Source organism: Marmota flaviventris, chromosome 8, assembly GCF_047511675.1.
Source record: "Marmota flaviventris isolate mMarFla1 chromosome 8, mMarFla1.hap1, whole genome shotgun sequence".
NCBI classification, from domain to species: domain Eukaryota; kingdom Metazoa; phylum Chordata; class Mammalia; order Rodentia; family Sciuridae; genus Marmota; species Marmota flaviventris.
In genome coordinates this window covers 10,949,723-10,971,804 of record NC_092505.1, presented here as the reverse complement: position 1 = coordinate 10,971,804, position 22,082 = coordinate 10,949,723, and the positions used below count along the sequence as shown (strand labels likewise).

The following is a 22,082-nucleotide window of genomic DNA, read 5'->3' as shown; positions in this document are numbered from 1 at the left end:
TACTTTGGACCTGTGGCCACACAGTGCATCATGGCAGGAGCACACAGTGGAGGAGAACTGCTCACCACGGTGGACAGGAAGCAAAGGGAGAGAGAGAGAAAGAGGAGGAATCAGGGTGCTCATATCCCTTTCCAGGGCACGCCCCCATGACCTCACCTCCTTCCACTAGACCCCACCCTCTAATGGTCCCAACACCTCCCCCCACACCCACAGCTCTGGGGATTGGCAATTGGGTCTTTGGCATATGGCCTGGGGGACATTCAAGACTCAAGCTAGCACACCGCATCTTCTGTTTAGAGTTCTGCTTGCCCTTCAGCTACGGAAACTCTCAGGAGAACAAGATCTTGAGCGCTATGTAGCTCGGTGGTGTGTGCGTCATATACAAGGAAGTGCTAAACCGTTCCCGGCTTTGACTGAAGTGGCCCAGAAGCTCTCTGGGTTCACAGGCGGTGAATGTTTGAGATGCTAAACTTGGCCAGCTTCTTTCTTCCTTGGTTCTGAAAGTGTGGGTCCAGATAGAGACACATAAAGTGGTGGGGTATGGGTCGATGTTGATGTTGGACAGTGGCAGGTGCACCCAGTCTCAGCATCAGGCAGAGCTGGGGGCCAACCCAAGGCTGAGGCCCACACCACCATCTCCACAACCTTCCAGGCCGGGATCAGTCTCTGAGCAGCACTGTGCTCACCTATATTTTTGTGTTGTCCTCATGTTTAAAATATAGGTTTTATTGTTATTCAGGTGTGGTGAGGCCTATAGATCAGGAGACAAATATGATTTTAAAAAATAGTGGGTTACTCACAGACCCCAAGGTGAGGGGCACACCACACCACAGAAAGCCACACAGGGAAGTGCCAGGGTTGTGAGGAGGCAGGGGGGCAGGGGGCGTGGGGCAGGAGCCGCCATTGTGGACCTCCCAGGAGGGAATGAGCAAGGCAGGGCTGGCAGGCATGGGATGGGCCAGTTGGGGCCAGTTCCAGGTTGTAGGGGTGTCCTAACTGTCTGGTATCTGGACTTGGGGTGACTAAGGCAGAGGTCTAAGGCACTAGATGTGGAGCCCTTAATGGAGGTAGTTGGGGTGTGTGACCAAAAGACCTGACAAGAACAATTAGAGGAGGAAAAGTTTATTTTGGGGCTCAGAGTTTCAGAGGTTTCAGTCCATAGACAGCCAACTCCATTCCTCAGGGCCTGAGATGAGGAAGAACATCATGGTGGAAGAGTGTGGTGGGAGAAAGCAGCTCAGGACATGGCACCAGGAAGGAGAGAGGGAGGGGAGTGGGAGAGAGAGAGAGAGAGAGAGAGAGAGAGAGAGAGAGAGAGAGAGAGAGAGATCTCTGCTCACCATGTCAAGGAATAAACCCCAGTGACCCACCTCCTCCAGCCACACCCTACCTGTCTTCAATTACAACTCAGTTAATTCCCACCAGGGGATTAATCCACAGATTGGGTTAGATTCCTACAACCAGATCGTATTTCCCCTAAACCTCCTGCCTCGTCTCACATGTGAGCTTTTGGGGGACACTCATGTCTTAACCATAGCAGGGTAAAGCTCTGGAGGCCTTGGTCTGCCTGTGAATGGTGAGCAGATACTGACCGCCCGGTGTTCCTCTACCACTCACCTGGACAAAGCAGTTCCTTTCATTTTGAACAATATTCTACTCAGGAAAGGTGCTGGTGGGCTTATAAAAGAGGACAAACCAGTGGCACCCATGCTGTGGCCTCTTGCCTTTTGCCCTGTGGCCTATCTGTGCCTGACACACCGTGGGGAGGCTTAGAGGCAGGCACAAGAGCCACTTTGCAACCCTGGGAAAGAAAACTTAAAGCCAAGGACAGTGGGGCGGGAAGCAAGCAGGGGCAGGGACCTTGGTGGCTTCCTCAACTGCACCCAGCACAAACTGCCTGCCCCCAACCTCCTGGTACGAGAGAGAAACACAGAGACCCCGTGGTTCTCTCTGTGGCTGAGCCTCCGGCACACATGGCCGAGCATGGTTCCAACAGATGCAGTGGCGGTGTTAACCCCCCGTTGTGCAGAGGGGGAGAGCGAAGGCTACCAGGTTAAAACCACCAGCACCCTGCAGCTCTGCCATGACCGCCCAAGTTCAGACACAGGGCTGAATCCCGGGGGGGGATGGGGGGGGCGGGGGGGGCGGGGGGGCACTTGTTCCTGCTCTTGCTTTTTATGTTCAAGGTGACCCTGTTCTCCTTCACATTGACCCCTGACCCACAAATATGAGACGTAGGGCACTAGGGGCCTGAGGTGGTGTGCGGGAGCCACTCTCCCCTAAACACCTCCGTGGGCTTGCTCCTTTGAACTGCTGTGGTGGGACCTCAGCCCACAGCTCACTCAAAGCTCCACCTCCTCCTGAGAGGGGCTCTGGAGAACCAGCAAGGAACCCCTTCCTCCTCACATTTTGGAAGGATGTCTAAGAGCCAGGAAATGTGCTAGGATGCAACGTCACCTGCACCCTGCCACTGGTGGTTTACGGTGGTGTCACCTAGGAGTTGAATTTGGTCAAATGCCCTCAACAGACATCTATGGAGAAGATCAGTCTTAGCTGGCTGCTGGATCAAATTACCATGGACCAAGGACTGCAGTGGCATTTATTTCCCCCAGTCTGGAGGCTGCACAGTGCAAGATCAAGGTGCCATCAGTGTCTGGTTCAGAGATGGCAGCTTCTTGCTGTGGCCTCACAAGGTGGGACGGAGAAACAGGGGACTTTTCTCAGGCCTTCTGAGAGCACTGATCCGGCTCATGAGGATTCTACCCTCATGACCCAATGTCCTCCCCAAGGCCACATCTCCCAAGACCATCACACGGCAGAGTTTTAACATCTAAATTTGGAAAGGGACATAAACATTCAGTCTAAGACATGATCACGTGATCTTTCCCCGGGTCTACTAGTCGGGTGGATTTCCTAATTTTGAAACCACCCTTGCCTTCCTGCAATAAATTCCACTTGGTCACGATATGTTATTTTTAATGATATTTTTTGGATTACATTTGCTTATATTTTTATTTGAATTTGCATCCCTTTCCTAGAGATTTACCTACTTCATTGACATTTTCAAGATTACTTGCCTACTTGTTATCTTATTTTTAGAAATTCTTTCCTTCAGTTATTTTCTCCTTATTGTTTCTTATTTTGCATATTTGTGATTTTTCCCTTTTTAATTGTCAGTTAATAGTTCTCCAGTTTTGTCAATTTTTCAAACTTTTAAAATTTTTTTACACTTTTTATCTTCATTTGTTCCTTCACTATATTTTCTTGATTCATTTGTTGATTCTTTTCTAGTTCTTTATTTAAATGTCTAATTGATTTATGTTTAATTTTAAATTGATTCTCGAAATTACTGCTATACATTTACCTGGATTCCTGTTTAGTTCTCATTAATTCAAATACGACCTTCCATTGCTGTCTAGAAATTGTACAACTATGTTTTGAGTATCCCCATTCTCCAAAGAGATTATGTACGATGAATATGTACATAGAGTTGTGCTTAATTTCAGGAGAAAGGTTTTTTTGTGTGTGATTTTAATGTTGATGTGAATTTCCAGGGTTTTCTGCATTCTGACCAGAGTATGTTCTTTGTATGGTTTATAGTTTTGGAATTTGTTGATGTTTTCTTGGTGATTGTTCTATACGAATGACTTATTGGGGACACATGAAAACTGAAGATGAAATGAAATGATATCTGGGGTTCTTTTCTTTCCCTCCTTCCCTCCCCTTCCCTCCCCCATCCCTCTTCTTTCTTTCTCTCTCTCTTTTTTTCTGTGCTGGGGTTAAACCCAGCTAAGTGTTCTACACGCCCAGCCCAGTCTGTGAATTTCTTTAACTTTAGTAGGAGGCAATGGGAAGACAGAAAACCCAAGATTAGCAAAATTATTCAATTTTAAGTTGAATGGTAGGTTCTTGGGGTTTGTCATGACTTTTTTTTGTATTTTCATGATTTCAATTTCATGATAAAAAATCAACAGTAATTCTCCCTGGAGATTGGTATTTGAATTACTTTTAATTTCTTCTTTATTCTTTTTCTGCCCAAATTTTCTAAATTGAGAACACATTATAGTTAAAAGTCTCCTAAATTAAGGACAAAAGCATGACAATAGGATTTTGATTAAAAACCAAGTCTTGGCACTGTGATGTTGGCTGGTTCTCACCAGGATCCTGTGGCTGCAGGTGCCAACAGGTGCCCACAGTGGCTGTTAGACCCGATGGCAGGATAATGCAGAGACGTGTGGCCCAAGAGGCCTTTCTGCATTTTGAATGTATCTGCCCAAAGTTCATGTGTGTGAAGTTTAATCCCCAAATTCGTATGCTGATGGTGTTCAGAGGTAGGGTGTCTTAGCTTTTTCATCGTTGTGATCAAAAACCCTGACAAGAACAACCTAATGGAGGAAAAGTTTATGTTGGCTTATAGTTTTAGAGGTCTCAGTCCATAGATGGCTGACTTCATTGCTCTGGGCCCCAGGTAAGGCAGGACTGATGGTGGAAGGGTGTGGTGGAGGAAAGCAGCTCAGGACAAGACAGCCAGGAAACAGAGGGACAGCTCTTGATCACCAGGAACACAATATAAACCCCAAGGGCACACCCCCAGTGACCTACTTCCTCCAGCCATACCCTACCTGCTGCCTAAAGCTACCATCCAGATAGTCCACAACAGTGGATTATTCCACTGATTATGTCGCACCTCTCATAATCTGATCATTTAACCTCTGAAAATTTTTGCATTGTCTCACCATAAACTTTTGAGGGACACTACATATCCAAGGGCCTTTGGGGTGATTAGATCCAGATGGGGTCATGAGCATGGGGCCCCAGAGTCACATTAGTGACCTTATAAGAAGAGACTTGAGCTAGAAGCTGGATGTCTTGCCATTTGATGCCTTCTACCATGTTATGATGCAAAAAGAAAGCACTGAACCGATGCAGGGCTGGGCTTTAGACTTCCTAGCCTCCTTCCTAACCACAAGCCTAAAAAACATCTATGCTTTATAAATTACCCAGTTTCAGGCATTTTATTATAGTTACCAAAACCAGACTGTGACAGGAGTAGAACCAAGTGGATGAGGAAAGCTCTAAAGGAATGAATCTGCTGTAGCACATCTGATACGCAAAAGGACACTCTGGGTTGAAGGGGGCTCCAGGTCCCCAAACTCTGTCTGGATAAGGGGAGTCCTAATCCCCCATTTAGGAGATCTATTTTGAAGGGTGAGGTGATGTGGGTGAATACATGCTCCAGCTCCAAATACTCAGCAGGAAACTTCTAAAATACATGCCTCTTCCTATTTGACATTTTCTTACAAAGATGACATTTCTATGGCCCTTCTGAGAAACACTAGATAGAGGCCTCCAAGACAGAAAGAACCTGCATGCCCCATTTAATGCTGTGCTGAGTGGCGCTGATTCATAACCACACTGCTGGTCCCTTAAGTGTTTTCTTTAAAAAAAAAAAAAAAGAAGAAGAAGTGATCTACTATGGTGGGCTCTGCATAATGAATTTCTGGCCCTCTGCTGAGGACTCCTCCCTTAGGAGGAAAATCTGCTTGTGGATAGCTTCCTTGGTCAAGAAGGTTAGAGGGTGGACTTGCACTGGGGACTCTCTCCAGGTACCCAAGGGGACTGTGACAAAGGCACCCACAGACCACATCATGCACTGAGCAGCCCCAGATCCACCTGTGCCCGAAGACTCCACGGCCTGCAGCACGTGTGCAAACAGGAGCAATCTTCAGGCACAACAGAGCCAGGCTGGCAGGGGTCCTGGAAGCTGGTCACTGAGCCCTGCACTCACAGAATCAGCTCTGAACCCTGCTTTCCACAGGCGTGAGCCCACAGCAGAGGGCGCTGTGCTGCCCTTTGTCCTCACTGGCCGCTGCAGAGTTCTTCAGGAAGGCCGGGAACAGTGTCTAGGCACTTGCCTTTGGGAGGACAGAGTTATAATCTGACTAAAACAGCTGCTCTGTCCCCCAAAGCTCACAGTCCATCCAGGGAGACAGACAAGCAAACAGATATTGTGATTAATTACAGCTCAAAGGGGGTGGTTAGCAAGAGTTTAGGAAGGGGGGAACCCAGGGACCTGGGGATTGGGGAGCAGTCAGCTCTCAGCCTGACCCAGGGCAGAAATGGGGAACTTGGGATATATAGATGGTGCTCAAATTGCGTGTCCTGGTGTTTTCCTAACTGAGAAAAAAAGAATTTATTTTACCACATCAGTCTGTTCTAAGGCATGCTAAGAAAGAGTCCACTTTGAGCAAAGAAAAAAACATCCATCTCCTCTGTTTTTGTCTTAGACTGCAAGGCTGTCATGACAACATACCACACTCCTGGCCGTGTAAACAGCAGGTATTATTTTCCCACAGTTCTGGAGGCCGGAAGTCCCACACGACAGTGTTGGCAGGTTTGATCTCTCCTTGATCAAAAATGGCTACCTTCTTGCTGTGTCTGCCCCTGGTGTCTCTTCCTTTGCTGAGGACACCCATCCTATTAGACCAGAGCTCCACCCTTTGACCTAACTAAACCTTAATCAACTCTTCCCGGGCTCTGTCTCCAATCCAAATGCAGTCACATTCCAAGGCACTTGGTGCACTTAGTGCTTCACCATATGCATTTTGGTAGTTACACAATTAAGTCCTTAAGTTTGCTTCAAAAGGATGAGCTTTTCACATACACTGAAATATTCTTTCTTTCCCAATTTTTAAAATAATTTTAACCAGGCAAGTATAATTTTTTTCCCAACCAGGCAAAGTTTCCTTTCATTTTCCTCTATTTCAGCCCATGGTGAATTTCCCAATATAGACTGCTTGAGTCAAATTTTAACAGGTCAAATTATATTTACTAATAGTCAATTTAATACTCATTTACTCTCTGGATTTGTTCAATCTGTGAACATCTATTAAAAGCCTATATCTAACAGCTGATCGAATTAATTCCTGGGGAAAAATTGAGAGCTATGATACCCCAGAATTCCTTCTGTGACTAAATGTAAATTACCTCTAGAAGCACTAAGAGGTCAGGGCCTGGAATCAGGTGCCAACAAAAGCTGAGTATCTGTTCAGGTGAGCTGAGTTCATTCTGTCAAAGTCAAGTAGTCAAACTCAGAGAGCTCCCTGTTTTTAATCGCCCTCCCTTTTATCTTTACAGCTGCAAGTGATTTAGCCATAACACAGGATTCTGCTGGCACGAGCTCGAGTGCATCTTATATTTTGCTCTAAGCCTATAGGATCTGTTCTAGCACCATGCAAATAGGATAACAAGAAACAGAGAACTCACAAGAATAATGCTGCCATTGTATGAGCCTGCTTTTTGGGGGGCAGTGGTGGCAAGGTGGCAGGGAGTGGGAGAGGAAGCCTGTAGACAGCATGCCTCACTGTAGTCCTGTTGGCCACGTTGCTGTGCGCCAGCTCCGTCTTGCTTCAGTGTTGTAATGGGGGACATGTGCCACCTTCTTGCAGTTCTGACTTGCACCCTCTGGACCTCAGAGCACAACAGCATTTCTTCACAAAGTCAAGGAAAAATCTACAATGTGCTTAGGTACCTTGGGCGGGTGCACCAGTTGCATTCAGGGAAGGGTTAGGGAAGAAACAGCGATGAGCTACAGTTAAGGCTGCCACTTAACATGGCTAGTGTAGATCAGGGACTTAGGTCGCAAAACCACCAACGCGGCTTTTGATGCTTTCCATTCTGCACTTCGTGGGGATGCTGCGTCATTACTGGAATGGCAGGACAGCCTCAGCTGTTGCTTTCTTGATTTGAAGACAGAGAATATGATTTATCCAAAGTAATAATGGAGCAGGGATTAGCCTATGGGAATCCATCCATCCACGGACCTCTGAGTCTTGCTAGTGACCCAGCATCCTGTGACCTGCCTGCATCGGGCCTGGAAGCAGGAGGGATTTCTCCTCAGACACATTCTTTTATGGTCTGGAGCAGTGGCTGTTTTAGAGTTGAACCAAGTGCCCTTTTTGCTTAAAGCATCTCAAAGGTGGGCAGAGGTATCTCTCTTTCCCTTTAAGAGGTTAGTGAACTGCAAGAAACTGAGTATTTGTGTCCCCCCAACTCACAGGTGAAACCTAAGCCACAAGGTGATGGTATCAGGAGGTGGGACACTGGGGGCGATTAGGTCAGGAGAGTAGAACTCTCACGAATGGGATTAGCCTCCCTTTTCCAGTGCCAAAGATTGAACCCAGGACTTCATATACGCTAGGCAAACACTCTGCTACTGCGGCTACATCCCCAGATCTTTTTAAAAATTTGGGGCCAGGACTTCTCCTTGTTGTATGGTCTGGACTTGAACTTATCCTCTTGCCTCTTGGGCAGTTTAACCTTTCTGAGCTTTGGTTTTTCTAATTTGTGAAGTAACAATAGTAGTTTCTTCCTAGTTTGGCTGTTGGGAGGTATAAATGAAAAAAATAAGTGCTTGGTACAAGTGTCTGGGAAATACTGAGGTCTAACTGAATGCTGGCTGCCATTACTACCATATCTAGTATTGAATTCTCCGGGGAAGCAACCACATCTGTCCTTGGACTCTCAGCAACAAGGAAGGCCAACTCCGGGGCTTTGACAGTGAAGTGTTGTCAATGGCCTTGACACCACTGTCAGGCCATTCTCTCTCATCACCTCTCCAAAAAGTGGCTGCTGAGGTCTTGGATAGGAATTTGGCAGGGCTGACACTCCCCGGTGCTATTGTGCTCTTAAGCATGTGGCAGTTAATTTCAAGCTTGATGGCACATTCTTTGCAGTGTAGCTGGCCAAGGAGCGAGGTAATCCTGTGACAGAAATACTGCCTGGTGTGGTCAGTTTGTTGGTCAAAAACATTTTAGGTGGTGTGAAGTTTTATGACTAGCATTCCTGGTCTCCACGAAATAACCCAATAAGACAAGTTAGGTCAAAAGATAAAACCACAGAGCCAGGTGGACTACTACTTACACAACAGTCACTTCATGTCCTTTCAACATTAATCCAAAGATGTACATTGGATTAAAAGCAGAAGAAAACAAAACCTAGACCACAAACTTGAGCTAATCGATAGTGTGCATTGCCAAGCTAACTTTTGCCACTAGGATGATGTCTTGGGACCTCCTGAGCAAGTCCTAGGTGTGGTCCCTGAGTGCCACCCTCACTAGCTGTGTGACTCTGAATGAGTCAGAAGTTTATACAAAGAGAATTCACATAGCGTGGTGAGCAGAGTAGGCACAAGGGCCTGCCTGTCTGTCACCCCATCCTCAGGGATGGTGAAAGAGGCCACTCACAGCTTACATTCCAATGAGCAGTTACCTTGGGACACTTAAGAGTTTAGGGGGCCAGAAGGAAGGCAGAGAAGATTGTTCTTTTCACACAGGTACACGATACAGCAGTAGAGTGTGATGCAAGGAATCGAGTGAACTCTTCACACAGAAATGAGTGGCTCTGGTTAGTAATTTCTGCTGATTATATGAAGTCACAGAATACGGCCACTAGAGCACCCTGGTGGGAGTAGTGTTTCTTCACATGATCTACCGTGATGTGTGCCTTCATTCACTCTTTCAAGTTTGAGTGTGAATCTATGCATATAAACCACACATTGTCAAAGAGAGTGCTCCTCAAATAAAAACAGATTTTTAGAGCAAACTTTTATATCACCTAAGGCCAAAAACTTTTCAGGCAGACACACTTAAAGCAATAATCAAAGAGAAGAGAGACGCAAATTTGGTTTTACAAAACTTGACGACCAGAAAAAGGAAGACACAGCATGGCACATAGCCAGCTACACCCCACTTTAGGAAACAATTTTGAAAGCAGCTTAACTCCTGAGCCAGCTCTGAGGCAGCCACCCAAAGCAACTTGGTGATGGAAGGGAGCAGGGAGGAGGGTGGGGAGAGGGGAGGATGAACATGTCCAGGGCTTAGTTTTGCTGCAGCCTCTGTCAGGAGCCCAGGTCATCTCCTCCAGGTGGTTGGGGTAGTCTGGACCAATCTGCTGAGCTCCAGTTTTACTTCCTCCGTCCCATGGAGATGTGTAGAGGGGTAACTGGTTGAATTCCCACAATGGGACTAGGAAACTGTCCCCACACCTCCTCTTTGTGGCCATGGTGAGGAGCTCAGGCACTGAGGCAGGAGAGAGCAGTGGGCACAGGAAGGCCAGCATAGAGAAATGCCCTCATAACTCATTTTTCCTTGGGGCAGGCAAGCTGTGTTCCCTCTAACTAGGAGAACCACATCTTGGAGGTCAAGCGTAAGTGGGTTTCTAGGCCACTCCTGGCTGACACAGGTAGTTTGAGTGGCACCACAGCAGCTGAAGGGTCAGAGTTCATAGGCACAACAGGCTGGACTATTTAAAATCAAAGGATGATGGGTGAACCACACACTCCACCATGGTCAATAAGCAAAATGTGGCTGCCTAAGCCTGATGCCATTGGTCCCCTAGCACACTGAGAACCGGAGGCTGGGCCTGAAGGAAGCCCTGCCACCTTTCACCAGGACCTGCACATATTTTCAGTACCCGATCTACTCTGTAGAAATCTACTGAAGGAGAATAAAGGATCTTAAATTCCTAGGTCAGGACCAGCCTGGCTACCAACTGCCGTCACAGGTGGCCTTTACTCCTGGCAGACAAGGGCAGAGAGGCACTGGCCAGGAGGCAAACTTCATCTTGGAGGTTTGGAGATGCGTGGCTGTAGTTAGACCCTTGGGCAGAGTGAGACCCAAGCCTCACAGACTGAGATTTCAGTTTCCAACCAACTGAGGAGAAATGCACAGGACAGTATGGATCTGGTGCCCTCTAGTGGTCACCGACAGTCAAGCTCCATGTCAGAGTGGGTGAACTTGCTATGAAGGAAAAGCTACTCTTGAATTTTCTCTAATGCAGTTTTTACTAGAACATAAAGAAACCAGGAAGACAAAAATCATGTTGTAATCATGTCATTAGTATTTTATCAAAAAACCCTAAGACATTTCATAGCTGTCCTGAAACAAAATAATTTTACACATTTTCTTTTGAGGATATATTTATTAAGTTCTAAGAACTTTGAATAACTGTTATTTTAAAAATCAGAGTGAAAACTGGGAAAGTAGAAATTTCAACATTTTTCATCAAAGATGGTAATTATTTTGCCTAAAAGAAAGATGGGATAGTAGTTTTGAAAGCTTCAGCAACTGGTGAGCTTTATCTTGGTCGCCACTTTATGTCCTTTACCCCATGAAACTGTCTTTTCAAAGCAGTGTTATCTGCCCATGGAGAATTTAAACAGGTATCATCATCATTTTCTTCCAATTTCTGGAAATAAATATGTCTTGCTCAGGAAGGCATCTCAGGAAGGTGGCCAACCTCCCCTCTCCCTGCCCTCCCAGAGCAGGATGCTTCCAGATAACCTGGGGGACATCCCTGGAGAGAGGCAGAAGCTCTAGGAAGGTCCCTCCCTGACATCCTACAGAACTTGCAGCCCCACCTGCCCCTAGCCCTGAGGTGAGGCATGGGGCACAAGCCCTGGGTCCCAGCTCTGTTGAAAACCCACCACCAAACAGCTACCTTGAGCTCCTCCTGTCGCCTGTGATAATACAGCATCAGCTGCTTCTGCTCCTCACTGCTAATAATAGGTTCGCGGGCTGGTGCTCCCTGTCCCCTCTAAAAAAGAGGAAAGCAAATTGTAGACTAAGGATTCTTCTTGCATCAATAATCCAGAAAGTTGGAACAAAGGATTTACAACTGCCTCTGCCATCTGAAAGTCATCCACATCTGATGATTCAATGTGAATATTATGGGGTGTCTTGGATTTCACAGTACCTGTGCTCTGGAGACAGCAGCTGCACTATGCTGTCCCCGTCACAGCCACTCCCAAGAGGGCCACTGCAGGCCCAATGGGGGTGGGAGACAGACACTGTGGAGGGCTTTGTTCCCAACATCATAGAGCCGTGATTTAGGAGCATGCATAAACCAAGGCAGCCCCGCAGGCGGACAGCTGTGTGACAAACTTAGAGGACTCTGCCCCTTCCTCCTCTTCCTCTGCAGAGCACTGGGGGCTTGTGAAACTTAGAAGTGCTCTAGGCTGGATCTGTCATTTCAGAACACATTTTTATTGACTTGCAGCCTTGCTTTTTTAGGTTGAAATTAACATGGCACATACCTCCTCCCTACAAATTAACATAAACTCCAGATATGACCAATTAAGCCACATTTTCTTCCAGTTTTTATTGTGTACACAGAGAATATATTTACTGTAAGCCCAAGCCAACAGGATTCAAGTATTTGTACAAATAGTTTAAATCTTTCAGGTACTACATATTGTTATCAGTTTGAACATAAATAAGAAACACTTTTATGTTAAAGCAAAGATACTTACTTGTTGAAGCTTGACAATAATTTTGGTTTTTTCATTTTTCCCCACATAGTCTGAAAGCTTCTTTGTTCTTCTTAACTCCTTGGCTGCCCACCACAGTTGCGCCTCTGATTCTTTAATGACACTGAGTCCTGCCTGGGGTCAATCAGAAGAACTGGCTTCAAAGGTGTGAGGATGAGCCACAGGTGTGGCTCCTCCCAGGGCTGCAGAGCCTGGCAGTGGCCCTTCCAGCAGGGGACAGCTTCTGGCATCCTCCTTTCCCCACAGGGGACCCCCATCCTCCATCCCACTCAGAGTTCTTGCTGTTTTTAGCATCATCCCTGTTAAGTTTCCAATCAGGCCCAGACTCAGTTACCTTTGTGCTGTGGTAAATGGGGAGTAACCTCATCTGTAATACCAGGTCCTTCTTAGATGGACCTATGGCCATGGGGAAACCATGGAATCCAGGGAAAAACAGGCATATGGGGCTGCTTCTCTGTTTCTGCATATTCCACCTACTCAAGGTGGCTTAGCAAGATATATGTTACCTAAAAAGAATAAATGAAAATTTCAAAGGAAAATGGACTGTAAGAGTGGGGAAAGAACAGTGACCACGGTGTAAGGCTATAACACAAAATGTCATGGAAAAAGGCTGATATCTTTGGGTGGAAACAGCACAAGTTAGGTTTCTGGCTTTCCAGCAGCCAAAGAAAATAGAAATGATCTTCAAAAATCCTCTGAGGTGAGGATGATCCCATATGTTTGACTGTAAGACAGACATACACCCCCTGCCAAGGATGGAATCCCTCATCTCTGACTACCACCCTCTCAGGGTCCTTTCCTGAATTCTGAACACTGCTCTGAAGCATGAAGCAAAAACTGCTCCCTTAAGAGGACAGCCAAGCCAGAAGGGCTTCGAGGGAACATGACCTCCCCTCCAGACTGCCCAGGAACCCGTACCTGAGTTCCTGACAGATCTTCTTTATTTTCAAATTCCATCCGGATGGGATCATAGGGCGGCAACCCCATGGGGTAAACAATCATCACTGCACCTCGAAGCTGGTCCAGGGCGTCTTTTACCATCTCCATGGTGACACAGACACTGGCTTCCACTTGTTTCTGAAAGTGGATGAGGCACTGTTACCTACAACCTGGTCAGTCCACGCAGTAAGTGTTGCTCAGGCTCCAGTAGAAGACTCCTGCCAGCACAACAAACAGCAATCACACAGTTCTTGCTCTTCAAGTGACTTCCATCTACCTGAGGACTAAGCCAGGTCCACTGCGGCATGGATCAGACAGCAGACTATGAGCAGCAGAGCGAGAAGTGTGGCGCTTGAAGAAAGGGTCAAATCTAGCAGCATGGATGGGAGAGGGTAAGGAAAGGCTGTGGGGGGACAAGGCCTCTGACGTGGGCCTTAAAACATGAGGGGACTGGAAAGGTGGAACTGCGAGCAGGTGCTTCAGGACACAGAGAGCAGAGAAGTGCAGGTACCAACCCACTTGGCCCCAGGCAGGCAGGAGAAGAGAGACGGGGCTGGGCAGACTGCTGTTTGTATGGCTGTGGGAGCCAGCAAGGAGTTCGCATTTACTCTGCCAGGTGACGGGCAGTGACTGGCTCTTCTGGGAAGGAGTGATATTTTGGGAGATTAACCTTGAAGTGGGTAGAATGGACCTAATTAGAGGGAGACCAGTTACAGAGGAATGGGTGACACAATAAAGGGCATATCTGGCTTTGCCCTTGGCTCTTAGCACAGAGCTTCAAATAGAATGATAGGAGTCTCTTGTTATTTATAACAAAGCCCCTTTCACCAATACCCAAATTGGTGCTAACAAAGTGATCCATGGTGAGCACTGAAAACCTGCGCTGCACATGGCAAAGCAATGTTAAGAGATGGGGCCCAGTGGGAGGTGATTAGGTCACAGGGATGCCATCCTTGGAAGGGACTAATGTAGTGCTCATAGGATCCTGATTAAGTTCTTGCAAAAGTGTGCTGTTGTTAGTGAGGCTATCCTACTCGAATGGCCCCTTTTGCACACTCTGCTGTGTTGTGACACAGCGACGCATGCATGTGTGTGTGGTGGGGGGTGTATGTGTGTCTTACAGTCAAACATATGGGATCATCTGACAACGGACTTTTAGCTACCAAGCTTGTAAGCAAATAAAGCTTCTTTGTAAAGTACTCAGCCACGGGTATCTTGTTATAGGAACAAAAAAATGGACTAAGATGGTTTCCAGGAAAGGGCTGGCCATGCCAGAAAGATCAAGTTCATAATTAGAGGATTGAAACTTTCAGCCTCACCCTGAGCCCCAACCACCAGGGAGGGGAGGGTGGCTATACTGAACTTGATCAGGCGGCCAAATGACTTAATCATGCCTGTCAAACCTTGATAAAAATTCTGGGGATAAAGGCTCAGTGGGACTTCCTGGTAGGTGGATACACTGATGTTCTGGTCACACACACAGACTCCGTGGGCAGAAAGCACAGGAGCTCTGCTCCTCTTCTGCTTGACCATTTCTGAGTTGCAAGCTTTATAATGGATGTGTGAACATGAATATAGTGCTTTCAATGAGTTGAGTCACTCTAACAAATTACTAAGTTGGGGTGGGGAAATGGGAAGCCCCAAATTTATACCCAGGTTACAGAGAAGTGTGGGTACTGTGGGGAACCCACTTGCAGCTGGTGCCTGAAGGTAGGAGGAGTGATGGTGGTCACCCTGCCCTCTAACTTGTGGGATCTGATACTAACTCCAGTAGTGTCAGAACTGAAGGGTTTTGCTCTTAACTTGTGGTGTCTGTGCTGTGGATAGTTGAGTGTCAGAACTGACATGTATTATAGGACACCCAGTTGGTATCGGAAAGCAGAAGGTTACAGAAGCTTTGAGGTGGCTGCAGAACTAAAGGAAGGAGGTGGACTTAAGAGGCATCTCAGGAGCAGGCAGTTTAGGACGTAAAGCACATGGGGGACAGGGGACACACTGAAGACACAGGGTTGCAGTCTGTCAACCAAAACACTGGTGGTTCTGTTAACCAAAACAGAAAAGCTGGCGTGGTGTGCTCAGTCTTAGGTACAGAATATGGAGGGGAAAGGAGTGAGGGAACAAATGAGTTCAGTTCTAGAAAATTTGAGTTTGAAGTGCTGCTGGACACTGAGGTACAGCCATCTCAGAAACTTGGGCTTCAGTTTCAGGAAGATGCTGGGGCAGAGGACAGGCGTGCAAGAGTTAGATGAAGAGGGATGGAATCTGCAGTTGGCAGAAGAGATAAAACACTAAGGGAAAATGAGGGCCAAGGAAAAAGCACCCTGGTAAATCTACAGGCAAAGACAAGAAGTGCCGCAAACAAATAGGATTTCCACAGAACACACTGTGTGGAGCAAAAGGGGTGGAACACTCCAGCCTGCTGTTTTCTTACCATGTCTTGAGATGTGCTGAAATAACGAGAGGTTGACATTTATTATTATTACTTTTTAAAAGGTTCTTAGGCCGAATGCATTTCGCAAACATTGTATGGAACCAAGGCCTTTCCAGTAAGTCTTTACAGAGCCTTTACTAAATTAATAGAAAGTCTTCCCTGATGCTCTTGAAAGATTAGTTAAGGGCTTCAAGAGTCTCAGAAATATTTAAAGTAACAGTTTTGCCAAGTGAATCAGAAGGAGTACAAGAAAAAGCAGTTAAATCAAGATAATCGCAGATGAGGCGGCAGCAACTAACGTCATCCACTAAAAGTAAATGCAACAGGTAAAAATGACATTTCTTTAAGTATCTTTTAAAATTATTTTAAATTATTTTCTGCCAGATGCACATTACCTGCATATCAATGATATCATTTATGCCTCTCCTTCTGTAAAATACATTTATATAAATATTTGAGAAAATTACAAAAAAACTAATTTATATTAAACACAAACTGTATCAATCAAGAATCACAGGGCTATTCTATGGCCATGATACTCAAATCCCCCTGTACTTATTCTTAAGTTCTTCACATAGGTAAAAGAAACAAAATCAGTTTAAGTTAATTCATACTTGCATTATAAATATGAACCTATTTTCACACAGATCAACAAAAACTTGTCTGCCTGGTAAGAATTAGAAGGATTTTGGATAACCTTCATAATTATATAAAGGAAAAGCTAGGGCCCACCCCAAACATGCTTGTTTCTTTTGCTTCTGAAGGCAAAAATTTAAAAACAAACAGAAAACATTGGTTGACAGGTAATTCCAGAAGACACCATTTTAGAAACTGTATTTCAAAAGACTAGCTTTAGAGCATCATTTTAAAAAGCTGACCTTAGATATTATTGCTTTGGCTTCTTCTATAGTCTTCTTTAAAACTTGCTTCATTTTTTCATTTGGAGCTATAAAAATAAAAAAGAAGAGGAAGAGAGACAGCCATCAAATATACAGTCTCTGGACTCTCCTGAACCTCTTGTGAGAGTCAGGAAGCAGGTGCAAGGAGAGAGCCTGTGCCTCTGGAACGTAGGGGAGGGACTCAGGAAGCCTAGCTGTGGGGAATTAGGTAATAATCCCATCTTGACAACAGAGGCCTCGAGTGTACTGTATATAAAGTGAAAAAGATTTACAAAGAGTAGGAGTACCCATCCTTGCATAGAGAGGGCCAGCAAACTTCTTGTAAGGCCAGACAGTCAATCTTTTAAGCTTTTCAGGCTTCAGTGCAGCTACTCAACTCGGCCACAATAGCACAAAAGTAGCCACAGACAATATTTAAATGAACCAGATGGCTGTAAAACCTTATAAAAATAGGAAAGCTGGGCTGGGGGTGCAGGGCAGTGGCAAAGCAAAAGCATGCATGAGGCACTGATTCCCCAGCACTGCATAAAAAATGAAATAAATAAGCAACTGATTGCATGTGGCACATGGCCCATAATCTGCTGATTCTTAGAAAAGGGGAAAAAAAAATAACTTGAAAGTTTAGGAGCAAAAGATATGGAAATGGAGTATATAAACCTAGGGGTTATAGAGCAAGTTGAAACCATATACTTAATTAATAACAGTATTAATTACACATTGAAAATATTAGAAATACAAACCAGTATTAGAATAGAAATGGGTAATTTAGGGCAGTATTTGTTTAAAGATGAATAATGAACTGCTAAAAAACTGGTCATATACACACATACATATATATATATTTTGTTGTTGGTTGATGATGATGTAATTTCTTCTAAAAAGCAAAGAATATCTCCAGACTGAGAATGAGTTTAGTTATGAAAAGATATGGGAAAAAACCAACTATTTTCCAGGAAAATTCAAAGGAAATGGGGCTGAGGAATAAGAGCAGCTCAGTGGTAGAGTATGTACTTTGTATGTGCAAGGCCCTGGGGAGTTCAATCCCCAACACCAAAAAATAAATGAATAAATAAATAAAAGAACAATATTTGGACTCCTTATTATCCTCAATATTAAAAAAAAAAAAAAAAAAAAAAAAACTTTTTTTTTGATCTTGTAATGGCCCTGCAGGGATACTGCTCTTTTATTTTTTGGGTACCAGGAATTACACCCAGAACACTTAACCACTGAGCCACATCCTCAGCCCTTTCTGAGACATGGCCTCACCAAGTGGCTGAGGTTGGCTTTGAACACACGGTTCTCCTGTTTCAGCTTCTAGAGCCACTATACCACACCAGGCTCTTCTGCTCTTAATAGTGTTTTAGGGACATAGTAGATATTTAGGTGTTTCTTAAATGATCAATTATAAATAAAATGGAGCTTTTTACATAGGTTAAAAGGGATATCAAAAAGGATTTTCACCCCTTTCAATCCCACATTATCAATCATCTACCAAAAGGAGGATTTCTTCAGTGTTCTGCCCCATACTAAAGTGCTTTGCATCAGAGAGGTATGTCCTTTAAACAAACCCAACATCTGCAAATGGTAGCACCCAACCTTCATTACATTTTCAATAAACACCTACCCCAAACTACTGGACTGAACTATATAAAATTGCCAGTACTCAGCCATTTCTAAACTATGGAAATGGTAATTTCATATGGTTCATTGATACACTTAAAATCTAGTGGCAATTTAGTAACCACAAGAAGGCAGAAGCCTCCTTATCCACCTAAATCATTCTGGATTAGTCTTACCAAGTAATCACACCAAGCACTCTCTCCTAACTTTGTATAGAATGAATAGTTTTGTTTTTAACTTCAATGACTGCTTTCATACACTGGTATTTCAGGCCTGCATACAGAAATGGCCAATTACCTTGTCCATTCCTTCGTCCGATATCATCCTTTTTAAATACTGAACCTCCACTGGGGATACATTTTTCGCCCCATTCATCTTTTAATTTCAGTTCTTCAATCTGCTCATCTGTCAGTCCTTGCATATTGGGAGGGAGAAATATGCCATGTTCTGCTAATTCTTCCATTTCTTAAAGAGAAGGGAATGTTAAGACAATCTATATCATAATCATCACTGTAACATTTCAGACCCCACAAAAATGGAAGGTCATAGAGCTAGTCCATCTGGCACACTTACTATGTGCCAGTCCTGTCCCTGATCCTTGACAAAGTCACCAATTCATGCTCAGTCAATGGAAACAGAGAGAGCTCAAGCACTCACCCCCAGTCCCAGGCAGTTGGCTGCAGATTCTGTGTGCTAAACCTTTGCCCCATGCTGTGCTGCCTGGAACTCAGGAGGTACAAAATCAAGTCAGGGAAAGCCTCCATAGGCATTTGGGGCTTTACCATCTTCCCAAAGGGTCCCCACAGATGATCTCATAAGTGTGACCTTGCGAGGCAGGCAAGACAGTTATGGACCTCCAGTCTTCCTTGGCTTACAGCTCTATCATCTGAGGCTGGCTTGTATTGCTTCATAGTTAATTTAAATAAATCAGTGGGGAGGATTTAAAGCAGCTTACTACACCTCTCGAAAATAAGAGACATGGGCCTCGGTGTTTTAGTTATTATGTTCATTATCCAAATGCATAGCTTTATATTCTTCCTAATCCACATACATTCACCCCACAACCAATCTACATATTAATTTATAAAACTGTCTCGCTTTTTTCCTCTCTCCTCCTTCCCTTCCTCTCTTTCTGTGAAGAAGGTAAGTGGAACTAGGTGTTCCCACAAGATTGTCAAGATATCATGTGACCTGTAAGGATACAATACTACGGAATGAATGGTGTAACTGAATTTTATTTTCCCCCTTCTAGACTCTCAGCAACTGGGGGACAATCTGTTTAGTCAATCTCCCCTTCCTAAGGCAGAACACTGATACCTGCGGAGTCACAGCTGACACTGGCAACTGGATTCTAAGTACACCAACATGACTTTTACATTCGGCACCACATTTTCAGTTTATATATTGAGTTCCTTTTCTTCTCAAATGCTTTAATTTAAAAATAACATAATGTTGAGCCTATTTTGGAAGCACACGTTTAATTCAGAAACTAACATGCTCCTAAAAACATGAACAGACACTAATATGGCAGTATGTATAAACGTGGATGTATAACCAATGTGATCCTGCAATCTGTACAAGTGGTAAAAACAAGAATTCATATCCCACTTGAATCAAATGTATGAAATATGATATTTCAAGATCATTGTAATGTTTTGAGCAACCAATAAAAAAAATGCTTCCACAAAAAAATTCCCAATGGTGCAAAAATCACACATTTATGTATTTTAATAAATCATATAACCTATTTTATATAGTTAGATATTACTAGATCACAAGTTTATTAATTTTACATAGTTGTCCTATATGTATATACAGTTACATACACATTCAATAATGATGATAATAATTATAATAATACCAGAAAATCACGTTAAGGTCTAAGCTGTGCTCTTAAATGTAGAAGCTACCATACAAATGTGTCTTTTAAAAATTAATTAAAATGAGAAAAAATTAAAAATTCAGTTCCTTGGTAGCATCAGCCATGTTTCAAGTGTTCAACATCCACAAGAAGCTCGTGCATGCGGATGAGACACCATAAACGGGGGCACTTCCCTTCTATTGGTCACTGGTGCTCTAGAGTGGAGGGGGGTGACCACACACTGTACCGGGGAACCCCGCTTGTTTCCAAGGAGACGGGAAACACTTGCTCACAGCTTCTCCCCTCTCAAGGACGTCCCAAGGCAGACACTGCTTTACCTCGAGTGTCTCAAAACAGGGCAAGCACCGTCTGTAAACCCAAGCGGGTACCATTCCACCCTCACACCTGTTCTTCAGCCCGGTCTTTCGGCTCCCTTTTATTCCCACTGATTCATAGCACCCCGAATCCCGGCTTGGGACGTTGGGACCCTGGGCCTCATCCACTGCCCCTCGGAGCCGGTGGTGTCAGACCCACTCTACGTTCTTCGTATTTTCGTTGTTGTTGATCCTTGGTTCTCCCCGAGGCCTGCCCTGAGCCCACCTTCCATCCCAGGGCGCCCAGTCCTCACCCGCCCGGCCCGCGCCCGCCCCGCGCCCGCCCCGGGCTCTGCCGTCCCGGCACACGGCCCCGCCGGCCGCACCTGAGCAGAGACGCTGCACCTTGAGCCGCCCGTTGTAGACCCGGGCCACCTGCGCCGTGAGCTCCTCCAGCTCCGCGCTCCCCGGCGCCTGCAGGAGGAACTGGCTCTCGTCGCCCCGTTTCACGTGCAGTAGAACCATGGCGGCCCTGGAGGCCCCGCCGAGGCGACGAAAAGGACCGCGACAGGCGACCTGCAGGCTGGGTCGAGGTCTTCCCCGGCGGCGAGCAGCGGCGACCTAACCGCTGTGGAGGTTGGAACCCCGGGTTCGGGCGTCCAACGGGCTGGGGCCGGCACTCGCTCCCGGAAGTGTACGTTGCCAGCAGCAACCACGGTCGGTCAGAACCAGCCCTGAGTCAGCGGCGTAGGAAAACCCGGGTGCCGGACACCCGACAACCCGATTCCGCGCGTAGCTGCTGCCTGAGCAACAAACCACACGGAACGCAAGGGCCGCCGACCCAGGCCGCAGGGGGGAGCGGGATTCGAGCGAACCGACCCCGGAAGTGGACGTTGCTCCAGCAACTCAGACTAAGTCGCTGGAGGGGAGGGCGGACCGCCAGCCGACTCTCTAGGGGCCCAAGATTCCACCCAGGGAAATGGGCGGGCCGAGGCAGGGAGGTGCCAGGTCGGGAATGGGTGGGCTGATGGGCACCAGAGGGGCCAGGTTTAGCAACACTTTCCCCATAGTCGCCCCAAATCCCAGAGTCTTTTCCGCCGTTGGCAGTCTTTACTTCCGGAAACGACTCACGCTGCTTCCGGTCTGGGGAAGTTTGGAGTAGAGCTCTAGGTCTTTGCTTCCAGTTGTCTGCGTAGGTCCGGTTTCGAGGCTCCTGAGGGCCTGGGCGAGTGCCAGCACTTATTTGTGCAGGCTGATTCGGATTTACGTGTCTACGGTAGCCCACAAGGTTGTGGCAGAGCAGTCCTCCCCAAAATATCCAGTTAGGTGTCGTCCAACACATCTTAACCAGAAGGGCAAGCAGCGTACTCACTGTTTCTTCCTGGCGCCCTACGACACAGCTGAGGATCCAGAGTCTTGGCTCTCATGGAGATTTAGTGCGACGAATAGGAAAACAAAAATGAAAGCGCAAGGCAAATTCAAATAGAGGTATAAAGAAGTCTAAACAGGATGCACGTGCTATGTGGCTTTGTAATGATGCTAAACCTGTAGTTTGCTACGTTTTGGAGTTTGTGGTTTTTGTTTTGAGGTTTTAAAGAGCGGTTTCAGATCCCAAATGCGAGAATTTGGAATGAATTCCCCCTTCTGAAGCATTTTACCTCAAACTTTAGGTCCCCCATACGTGAATAAC

At 45.7% G+C, this 22,082-nt stretch overlaps 1 protein-coding gene across 2 annotated transcripts; it reads right to left on the bottom strand.

The window, feature by feature from the left end:
• Positions 1 to 10,876: 10,876 nt before the first annotated feature.
• Positions 10,877 to 21,473, bottom strand: Cfap298 (cilia and flagella associated protein 298). Of its 2 annotated transcripts, XM_027929205.3 has the most exons (7): positions 20,779 to 21,473; positions 18,515 to 18,682; positions 16,577 to 16,644; positions 13,247 to 13,405; positions 12,311 to 12,442; positions 11,500 to 11,595; positions 10,877 to 11,247 (listed from the first exon to the last, which is right to left on the bottom strand). In XM_027929205.3, the coding sequence occupies exons 1-7, from the start codon at positions 20,915 to 20,917 to the stop codon at positions 11,137 to 11,139; spliced, it is 873 nt and encodes a 290-aa protein (XP_027785006.1). In that variant the 5' UTR covers positions 20,918 to 21,473; the 3' UTR covers positions 10,877 to 11,136. The 2 variants fall into 2 exon arrangements, with proteins under 2 accessions (XP_027785006.1, XP_027785007.1); XM_027929206.2 differs by lacking the exons at positions 16,577 to 16,644; positions 20,779 to 21,473 and having other exon boundaries at positions 18,515 to 18,676.
• Between the last annotated feature and the right edge of the window lie 609 nt (positions 21,474 to 22,082).